Source organism: Eptatretus burgeri, chromosome 11, assembly GCF_056783735.1.
Source record: "Eptatretus burgeri isolate ZD-2024b chromosome 11, Ebu_testis_v1, whole genome shotgun sequence".
NCBI lineage: Eukaryota > Metazoa > Chordata > Myxini > Myxiniformes > Myxinidae > Eptatretus > Eptatretus burgeri.
In genome coordinates, this window is record NC_140971.1 from 16,824,785 (window position 1) to 16,836,612 (window position 11,828).

Sequence of the window (11,828 nt, forward strand, 5' to 3'; positions counted from 1 at the left end):
CTATATCGTTTTAGCCCTATCTCTCAATGAAGAATCACTTTAAAAACTAAATAATTCTCGTATCCAGATCTGGATTCGGATCTCCACCAAAATCAAATCAACTCGTCCTTGCTACAAACCCAACCTGTCTACCAAGTTTCATCTGAATCCGTCCAAAACTTTTTGAAATATCATGCGATATATTAGTTTAGCCCTATTTCTCAATGGTGAAGGATCACTTTAAAAAAATTATCAGATCCGGATTTGGATCTTCACTAAAATTGAATCAATTCTTCCTTGTCACACACACACAACAAGTCCACCAAGTTTCATCCGAATCCATCAACAACTTTTAAAGACATCGTGCACACAAATAAACAAACAAACAAGCAGTCATAGACTGGTACTTACGAAATTGTCAACTTCACCTCTGACCTTGTCTCATAAAAGCTGTCTCTAGAGAAGGTAGCGACGCAAACCAGAAGTTTATACGATGATGCTGTACCAAACCATCAAAAATCAAATGTTTGACTTCACTGTGACCTTGACCCTTGACCGATTTTGACCAAAATCTAATCAGCACGAGCCATCACTCTCCTGAATCACGTGGTGTAATTTGACATTGGTAGCTTCTTCCGTTCTCAAGTTACCACGGATTAATGTAATGTAAAGGTCACACTCGACGCCCCCCCCCCCCAACTCGAAAGGACGCCGGGGCAAGCGCGATGACGTCAGCGCGCAAACGCAAAACCTCGCCACGTGACGAGCCGTGACACGGCAGGTGAAATATTTTTTACACAATCTTAAAACGGCTCCAAAACATCCGATTTTTACCAGAATTTCGACAACCGAGTTTTAAGCGTCCAAAGCGATTGCAAAAACTGAAGACAAAATTAAAATCGAAGTAAAAACGAACTCGTAACGTCGAGCGAAGCAAAAATACTCCATTTCTCCACAGGAATTTACGGAATTATTTTATAACACTGAAAATTTTAAAACAGACGTAACTCGACGAATTGACACACAAATTCCGCCGAACTCACCTCGATCTTCCAAACTCACGCTCCGTCAAAATACCTTGGTAACTTTTCTCGAGTTATCATTTTTTGGATGTTTGACCTCACTGTGACCTTGACCTTTGACCGATTTTGACCAAAATCTCATCAGCACCAGCCATCACACTCCTGAATCACGTGGTGTCATTTGACATTGGTAGCTTCTTCCGTTCTCGAGTTATCTGTACCAAACCATCAAAAATCGAATATTTGACCTCACTGTGACCTTGACCTTTGACCGATTTTGACCAAAATCTCATCAGCACAAGCCATCACCCTCCTGAATCACGTGGTGTAATTTGACTTTGGTAGCTCCTTCCGTTCTCGAGTTATCGTGCCTACAACAAACAAACAAACAAACAAGCAGTCAAAGACTGGTACTTACGAAATCGTCAACTTGACTGCTGACCTTGTCTTATAAAAGCTGTCTCTCGAGAAGGTAGCGACACAAACCAGAAGTTTCTACGATGATTCTGCACGAAACCATCAAAAATCGAATGTTTTGGATGTTTGACCTCACTGTGACCTTGACCTTTGACCGATTTTGACCAAAATCTAATCAGCACTAGCCATCAGCGTCCTGAATCACGTGGTGTAATTTGACATTGGTAACTTTTCCGTTCTCGAGTTATCTGTACCAAACCATCAAAAATCGAATACTTGACCTTGCTGTGACCATGACCTTTGACCAATTTTGACAAAAATCTAATCAGCACTAGCCATCACCCTCCAGAATAACGTGGTGTAATTTGACCTTGGTAGCTTCTTCCCTTCTCGAGTTATCATTTTTTGGATGTTTGACCTCACTGCGACCTTGACCTTTGACCGATTTTGACCAAAATCTAATCAGCACTAGCCATCAGCGTCCTGAATCACGTGGTGTAATTTGACACTGGTAGCTTTTCCGTTCGAGTTATCTGTACCAAACCATCAAAAATCGAATACTTGACCTTGCTGTGACCATGACCTTTGACCGATTTTGACCAAAATCTAATCAGCACTAGCCATCACCCTCCTGAATCACGTGGTGTAATTTGACATTGGTAGCTTCTTCCGTTCTCGAGTTATCGTGCCTACAAACAAACAAACAAACAAACAGAAACGGAAGGCATCAATATACTTATGAAATCTTTTGATTTCGTAAGTATCAAACAAACAAGCAGTCATAGACTGGTACTTACGAAATTGTCAACTTGACCTCTGACCTTTTCTAATAAAAGCTGTCTCGAGAGAAGGTAGCGATGCAAACGAGAAGTTTCTACGATGATTCTGTACGAAACCATCAAAAATCGAATGTTTTGGATGTTTGACCTCACTGTGACCTTGACCTTTGACCGATTTTGACCAACATCTAATCATCACTAGCCATCACTCTCCTGAATCACGTGGTGTAATTTGGCATTGGTAGCTTCTTCCCTTCTCGAGTTATCTGTACCAAACCATCAAAAATCGAATATTTGACCTCACTGTGACCTTTGACCGATTTTGACCAAAATGTAATCAGCACTAGCCATCACCCTCCTGAATCACGTGGTGTAATTTGACATTGGAAGCTTCTTCCATTCTCGAGTTATCATTTTTTGGATGTTTGACCTCACTGTGACCTTGACCTTTGACCGATTTTGACCAAAATCTAATCAGCGCTAGCCATCACCCTCCTGAATCACCTGGTGTAATTTGATATTGGTAGCTTCTTCCGTTCTAGAGTTATCATTTTTTGGATGTTTGACCTCACTGTGACCTTGACCTTTGACCGATTTTGACCAAAATCTAATCAGCGCTAGCCATCACCCTCCTGAATCACGTGGTGTAATTTGACATTGGTAGCTTCTTCCGTTCTCGAGTTATCGTGCCTATAAACAAACAAACAAACAGAAACTGAAGGCATCAATATACTTATGAAATCTTTTGATTTCGTAAGTATCAAACAAACAGTCATAGACTGGTACTTACGAAATCGTCAACTTGGCCTCTGACCTTTTCTAATAAAAGCTGTCTCGAGAGAAGGTAGCGATGCAAACCAGAAGTTTCTACGATGATTCTGTACCAAACCATCAAAAATCGAATGTTTTGGATGTTTGACCTCACTGTGACCTTGACCTTTGACCGATTTTGACCAACATCTAATCATCACTAGCCATCACTCTCCTGAATCACGTGGTGTAATTTGGCATTGGTAGCTTCTTCCGTTCGAGTTATCTGTACCAAACGATCAAAAATCGAATATTTGACCTCACTGTGACCTTGACCTTTGACCAATTTTGACCAAAATCTAATCAGCACTCGCCATCACCCTCCTGAATCACGTGGTGGAATTTGACATTGGTAGCTTCTTCCTTTCTCGAGTTATCGTGCCTACAAACAAACAAACAAACAAACAGTCAGAGACTGGTACTTACGAAATCGTCAACTTGACCTCTGACCTTGTCTCATAAAAGCTGTCTCTCGAGAAGGTAGCGACGCAAACCAGAAGTTTCTACGATGATTCTGTACCAAACCATCAAAAATCGAATGTTTTGGATGTTTGACATCACCGTGACCTTTGACCGATTGTGACCAAAATCTAATCAGCGCTCGCCATCACCCTCCTGAGTCACGTGGTGTAATTTGACATTGGTAGCTTCTTCCGTTCTCGAGTTATCGTGCCTACAAACAAACAAGCAGTTATAGACTGGTACTTACGAAATCGTCAACTTGACCTCTGACCTTGTCTTATAAAAGCTGTCTCGAGAGAAGGTAGCGACGCAAACCAGAAGTTTCTACGATGATTCTGTACCAAACCATCAAAAATCGAATGTTTTGGATGTTTGACATCACCGTGACCTTTGACCGATTGTGACCAAAATCTAATCAGCGCTCGCCATCACCCTCCTGAGTCACGTGGTGTAATTTGACATTGGTAGCTTCTTCCGTTCTCGAGTTATCGTGCCTACAAACAAACAAGCAGTTATAGACTGGTACTTACGAAATCGTCAACTTGACCTCTGACCTTGTCTTATAAAAGCTGTCTCGAGAGAAGGTAGCGACGCAAACCAGAAGTTTCTACGATGATTCTGTACCAAACCATCAAAAATCGAATGTTTTGGATGTTTGACCTCACTGTGACATTGACCTTTAATCGATTTTGACCAAAATCTAATCAGCGCTCGCCATCACCCTCCTGAATCACGTGGTGTAATTTGACATTGGTAGCTTCTTCCCTTCTCGAGTTATCATTTTTGGATGTTTGACCTCACTGTGACCTTGACCTTTGACCGATTTTGACCAAAATCTAATCAGCACTAGCCAGCACCCTCCTGAATCAGGTGGTGTAATTTGACATTGGTAGCTTCTTCCATTCTCGAGTTATCGTGCCAACAAACAAACAAACAAACAGAAATGGAAGTCATCAAGAAACTTACGAAATCTTAAGATTTCGTAAGTAACAAACAGAAACGGAAGGCATCAATATACTTTCGAAATCTTTTGATTTCGTAAGTAACAAACAAACAGAAACGGAAGTCATCAATATACTTTTGAAATCTTTAGATTTCGTAAGTAACAAGCAGTCATAGATTGGTACTTACGAAATCGTCAACTTGACCTCTGACCTTGTCTCATAAAAGCTGTCTCTCGAGAAGGTAGCGACGCAAACTAGAAGTTTCTATGATGATTCAGTACCAAACCATCAAAAATCGTAACGTCGACCGAAGCAAAAATCTCCATTTCTCCATGCAATTATTTAATATTATTTTATCAAAGTCACAAAACTGTAATATTCGGCCATCCACCAACAATCTTTACATAATCCGACGGTATAGCGAGTCAGGCATGCGATGATAACCCTTATTGGGATAAAAAATGACTTTTAAACACCATCTTTATCGAAAACACCGTCAGCGCGCACACGGAAAACCTTTACGTGACTCAACGACGCCTCTGCTCGAGCGTGCTGCACCACGTGACGAGCCGTGACACGGCGAGTGAAATATTTTTTATACAATCTTAAAACGTCTCCAAAACATCCGATTTTTACCAGAATTTCGACAACCCAGTGTTAAGCGTCCTAAGCGATCACAAAAACTGAAGAAAAAAAATCGAAGTTAAAACGAACTCGTAACGTCAAGCGAAGCAAAAATACTCCATTTCTCCACATGAATTTACGGAATTATGTTTGACCTCACTCACTGTGACCTTGACAATTTGACCGATTTTGACCAAAATCTAATCAGCGCTAGCCATCACCCTCCTGAATCACGTGGTGTAATTTGACATTGGTAGCTTCTTCCGTTCTCGAGTTATCGTGCCTACAAACAAACACACGAACACACACACAAACAAACACACAAACAGAGGACGGAAGTCATCAATATACTTACGAAATCTAAAGATTTCATCTTTAGATTTCACCATGACAGTGTTACTTACGAAATCTAAAGATTTCGTAAGTAACAAAGACAGACAGACAGAAAGGGGTGAAAACATAACCTCCTTCACCTTTGGTGGTGGAGGTAATAAATGATGTCCTACAAATAGAAATAGGCATTTTCACATCTTCTTGCGGTTTTCTGATGGCAGTGTGCACATCGGATTTGCTTTTCCTTGGGTACCACCCAACGTGCAGTCTTGTCGTACCGTGTGTGGAGCTGTACAAAGAACAAAGCAGGCAAGCCTGGGTCACTGCGCTTGATGCGCCACTCATGGCGGGCACTTGAGCATGGTGGTGTGAGATTTGAAATGGCGGGTGGCAGACTGATGTGCTGCCGTCAAAAACCGTGGTGACTCGAAACAGTGGTTGGCAAAAATGTTATACAGAACATTAAGAGTGGATACACGAAACCGTGGTTGGAAAACCCGCGGTTGGTGAGGGATGCCATGCCCTTCGTAATACAATACAAGGTCGTGAAAATCGTCTTGCTCGTTTCCTTTTTGGGATTCAACAAAAGTCGGTGAAAACAAATAAATGGCTGGATAACTGAATGTGTGCATGTTCATACCAGACAAAATTCGATGTAGAAAACACCACCACTCATACACCGAGTGTTATCAGTAGATCGGTTTCAAATAATCAAACAAACCAACAGCACAGCATTGAAAAGACAACATTAAAGAATTCAGGCACAGTGCAAATTCAGATATTTAAGCTATTTAAACAAACATCAACATCAACAAAAGGGTATCAAAACATGAACTGTAACAAAGTATAATAAAAAAAAAAGATATATATCCCACCGATGAATCCATGTATCAGGGCTTTTGGGAAACCTGCTTAGAGCAAGTCTTCCCAACCAAAGGTCCTTCCCAGGCTGAAGGAGGCCCACCTGTATCAACTCTTTTCTGCAAATCAAATCACAATCTTTGCATCAGTAACTCATGGCAACAAGAGAGTTTCTCAATTAGTCTCATAACAGTGAAATGACCATCTCTTAAGCTCAAGGAATGCTGCTCGTGTGCACTTTAAATCTTTGTCATCAATATTTCCCAACCAGTTGAGAGAGACCTGTGGACTTATCAAACTGGCCCTACTGTAAAAGAACTGGCATCATGTGTACTCAGACCTCAACAGGCAACTAAGTGCACATCTCGTGAATGAACTTGAGATCCACGGTGCTCTCTCTCTCTCTCTCTCTCTCTGAAGTGGAAACTACTACCACGTGTTGAAGTGCGAGAATGAAATGCATTTCCATGAGCAACTTGCTGCTCTTCACACATTCACCTGGAAATTGCATCATTTTGATTGGGGAACACGATTTCCTTTTTTACAAGCTCACTTCATATTGTAATATCACCCACATATAAAAAAATTTTTAAACATACCTATTGAATGTGGCTCAGGCGGAGGAAAGCGCATCATTCACAATGACAAGTGCAATAATCTCTGGCCCGACTGACATCTCACAATCACTAATGACAGACCTGGTTTTGATAGTCATGGTGGATTCAATTAAATATACACCTGCCCAGTTTCATAAACACAGATTCAAGCAAGCTCTGCCTTGGCATGAGCACCTGAGGGCATCAACAATGCCGCACAGGAGCAGCGATTTACTTTTCACCACTCATCAGATGAAAAGAGAAACTATCAGAGAAAGGACTGGCTGTTTGAATTGTTGCATAAGTTGCAAGAGTGTTCATAAAGAAAACCTTACCCCATGCGGTCTGGAAGAAAAATTAAATTAAATTAAATGAAAAAAGGACATGGGCGGATTCTGCAAGCAGCGAATTTGATTGGTCGAGATGATGCAATGTGCCATATGCTGTAATATTTTGTCCAAATACTGCTAAACACAAGTGTTTTGAAAGTGCCAATATGGGGATTTGTGTTCTACATTGTTGACGTACACAATTCAATTGAAATAAAACAAAGATTTTAAAGGTCGTATTAAAAAAAAAGAGATTCCAAAAGTTTACCCCCGTTGACGCAGTGTCTTTTACACCCCCCCTTTTTTTCTTCTCTCCACCATCGCGCGCACGCACGCACGCACGCACGCACGCACGCACGCACGCACGCACGCACGCACGCACGCACGCACGCACACACGCACACACGCACACACGCACACACGCACACACACACACACACACACACACACACACACACACACACACACACACACACACACACACACACACACACACACACGCTTCATCTCTATGCTTAGGGGTTAGTAACATGCTTCGTCTACTCTTACCATGACACTTTTAACCATTGTGTTATCCATACGCATGTTTCCTGCTTTCCAAAATCAGAGCAAAATACTTTTATTAAATCCTTTTCCATTTAGATGCACAATGTCTATCACAATAAAAGCCAAGTGAGAGAGAGGACAATAGGGTGTTAAGACGAGTGGAAAGAGGATAAATGGGGACACACACACACCATCGACAAAAACGTGTGAACATCATTTGTTGAACAATCCTTCACACTTTTTACATGTGTACCATTGTAAGCAAGCAGGGCCTACCGAACATTCCAAGCAGTCGTGCAGTCCGGATTCAGAAGCAGCAACGTGTGCGTGAGCTCTACCAGTGCTGTCGAGGCAAGACATTCGCAGACAGTGGCTGTAACCTAAACTGACACGTCATGCAACTCAGGTGTGCCTTTGAATTGGTGACGTGAACAAGATAACATAGCTGAGAAACTGCACGTACCATTATTACAGATTGTGTACATTTATAAATCTTGCTGATCATTTGGTTTGCATCACTGCTGGGAGTGTAGCTGTGCCGCTGAACCGGTGCTCGCTGTAGGTGAGAACAGGAATTTCGAATTTGTTCAAGTGCTGGCGATAATTTGCCTCTTCCCGAGAGACATGTGGGATCGTGATCGAACCGAGTAATGTCGGCAGACAGAAGTGCCGTCACTTCCCCGGGTACTCTGGGTACTCTGGGTACTCTGGGTACCAGCGACGTCGCAACCTTTCTCACCACACTCAGCGGGGCATTTCCTCGTCCCTATGGATGCCAACCGATGGAGATTGGCAGTGCTCTTAACCTTTTAAATGTCGAATGTCAAGCAAGGAAGCAGCACGCACCATCTTTAAACATTAGTCCTTGGTACGACTTGGCTGGGGGGTTTTAATCACCAACCTCCCAGATGCGGAGCGGACACTCTAACCATCACACCACCGAATGTGGTTAACTGGAGAGATTCTCAGAAAGCCGATCATTAAACAACACAACAAAGCACGAGCTGTCAACCGCTCCCCTCCCCCACTCCCCACAATTTAAACACCGTAACATTCAATTCCCAAAAACCTGAATTTTTGATAATTCATCACTTTTTACTTTATTAATTAAGCAGCTATTAAGTGAATTTTTTAATGGTCAATGTGGATCACACAATTGTGCAAGGTACAGTAGATTCTCACAAAAAAGCAAGACTAATGGCAAAATGGGTGAAGTGATGTGCAGTGAGTAGTTTGAGAGGTGAGGTTAAAAAAAAATATATATATATATTACGATCAATCAATGGGGCCAATGCACAACAACAAATTAAGTTAAGCAACAAAGACAATGCTAACCACAACCCAATGTTGAGACGTCAATACTCCACAGCATAAACCAATTTTACATCAGACAGGTAAATGGTGATCAATTTTAACCACGTTATTATTAAATGCCACAAAATGGGCATCTGGTAATACAATTTAGTTACACTTCGTCAAAAAACCCCACAGGTTCAATGCATTCACTTTCGATACATGCCTGGTGTTGGCTTAATGGTTATTAGGGTGGTGGGCTTGGGATCCGAGAATCCTGAGTTCAAATCCCACTCGGCCGTTGAATTAATACCAGGTGGGGTTGACTCGGCCCGTCATCCTTTTGAGGTCGACAAAATGAGTGCCGGCATGCTGGTATCCTGCGTCGGAGTGGCGAGCCGTCCAGGATTGTGTCCAATAGCCAAGGAGACTGCGTAGGCAGCAACAACGCTCCGCACAGAGTATGATCCCATATGGATGGATGGATAGATTATCAATCTCCCATTTAACCTCAATTTTTTTTTTCTTCCTTGAACCACATAAACACATGGGCACACTTGTCAATTTGCGTTCACCTCATGCACCTACCTCCTCCCTTTACCCTCTCTTCACCACCCCACAATTTCTCACCATACCGTCACTCTAGCAGCAGACCTTGACAACTTGTTCCCACCAATTTTCAACATTGTCACCAAAACTTACATTTTCTTTTAGCTACGTGCAGACGTGCAGAGCCTGTGTTTCCCATGTTAATGGCACAAGCCGCTTCCACCGCAGCTGAAGCACAACTGCCATAGACTTAACATTCAACATCCTTTTCAAAGATCAAAGGAATAAGAAGAGCCAAACACCTTGGCCTCCCCGGCACCTGCGAGTCAAGGATGGCCTTTTTTTTTTCCGGACAGCCATATAACCTTTAACAATGACCATCAACACTTAGAGATGGAGTGTAATGCAAGAAAATGTGTCCCCATCTCCAATGTATCTATAAAACTCAACATCATGAAAATTATTCACGTTATGATCAAAAAGTTTTTTTTTTTTTTTTAGGTCATTAGGTCACAATCCAAGAGTAGTTGAAGGACACGAATCAAATATCAGATGCACAAAGTCAGTGCAGGTACACGAGTATGATGCAAGAACATCTTGGAAGGCCAAGTGGTCTTTGAGATACCATCGTGGAAAAATTGAGCGATGACAAAAAACAAAAAACGCTGGGTTTTTTTTTGGGGGGGGGGTTTCGACCGCCATTTGACCTTTACCTTTATCTCGGAGGGGTATGATGTAAATTAAGTGGAAATGTGGATTGCTCGAGGGTCTTGGCGAACGCAGATTGGCTCTAGAGAGGGAAATTGTTACGATTGGCCAAATTTTAGTCGAGTTGTGGTAAAAACGAAATTTTTCTACAATTAGGTTGAAAATTAGGTCAAGATAAAAATTGAAAAATAATTCTTCCCCTTATTGGTATAAAATTCCTTTCCGAAAGTCCCAGCCAGATCCGAGATACATCTCGTAAATTAGGAGAGGAAAAAAAACCCCAAGTAGTAGTTTTATACTCTGAGGGGAGTCATTAAGCATAGGGGCAATACCCCTGGGTGCCCACCTGAAATCGGCTGGAATAGATAACTGGTAGGCATGGATGACCAACAAAATACGTAACGAAGAAGAAAGTAAACGCCTGTGGATTTTTTTTTCCAATGCCGAGAACAAACTTTGGTTCATGACAAGTGATAAAGGTTGTGTTCAAGTGTCATCGGAATTGTGTGTGTGTGTGTGGTTTCTGAGAAGAAAGCAAATACCTCTTTTGGGGGGGCAACTCCTCCAATAGACCCCCTGAAACACCGATTTTTTTTTTAATGGTGTGAACAAACTTTGGTATATCATGGGTGATGAAGGTTGGCGTCAAGTTTCATCGGAATTGTTCGTGTAGTTTCTGAGAAGAAAGCAAATACCTATTTGGGGGGGGGGGGGACAACCCCCATAGACCCCATTAGGGCCAGATTTTTTTTTAATGCCATGAACACACTTTGGTACATACAGGGTGTTGAACCTTGTGGTAAAAGTTTCATCGAAAATCATATGTGGAGTTTAAGAGAAGCTGCAATTATTTGTGGACGGACGGACAACGTGCCATCCCATAAGCTCCCCGGAGCTACGTTCCAGGTGAGCTAAAAATGAAAGACGAAGCACAGACAGACAAGCATGCAAATTAAAGCCAAAACATCACCTACCATCAGGGTCAAGCCAGATCTTTCCCCGACGGTGCTGCACGAGGCGGCTGTGAAGATGCGGCGCAAGCAGTTTGAGGCACCAACTCTCGAGGCCCAGCTTGGGTCCCACGGCCACCACGGGGCTGCGGTTATAACGGGCTTCAGGGCAGGCGATGACACCAATCTCGTCACTGCACCGATCAGGGCAACAACACGAATCAAACCTTCTCCCAGCCAGCGTCCTCCTCGAGCAGGTGGCGATGTACACCCACAAGCATTCCTGATACTGCACTTCAATAATTTTGATTACACCCTTCTGGTTGGGATAGGGTAGAGCACATAGCTCCACCAGGATGAGCAGTTCACCTTTTTGTATCCTGATAGACCTGATCTGCTGACCGGGCCTGAACCAAAATCGAATGAGAAGATTGTTATTGTCACCTGACCAACTCATCCAGAAAGTTTTGTCATAGCTTGTCCACAACTTTTTCAAATATCATACTCACAGACAGACAGGTGTGACAACATTAGTTCCGCCCACCTTCAGTGGTGCAGGTAACAAATTTCAGGAAAAAAAAAAGAAACATGCAGGTGTGTGGAGGGTTGTGGGGTGGGGGAATGGA

General features: G+C 42.5%; 1 protein-coding gene across 4 annotated transcripts in view; it reads right to left on the reverse strand.

The window, feature by feature from the left end:
• PTAR1 (protein prenyltransferase alpha subunit repeat containing 1) overlaps positions 1-11,828 on the reverse strand; it is a 38,438-nt gene that overhangs the window by 24,326 nt on the left and 2,284 nt on the right. For all 4 annotated transcript variants that reach the window (XR_015049100.1, XR_015049098.1, XR_015049099.1 and 1 more), the window contains exons 2-4: positions 11,227-11,396; positions 7,979-8,045; positions 6,246-6,350 (exon numbers count right to left, since the gene is read on the reverse strand). Coding sequence is in view for 1 of the 4 variants with exons in the window: in XM_085845368.1 (XP_085701494.1) it covers positions 6,246-6,350; positions 7,979-8,045; positions 11,227-11,396 (342 nt within the window). In the remaining 3 variants the exon portion in view is untranslated. The remainder of the gene's footprint in view (positions 1-6,245; positions 6,351-7,978; positions 8,046-11,226; positions 11,397-11,828) is intronic.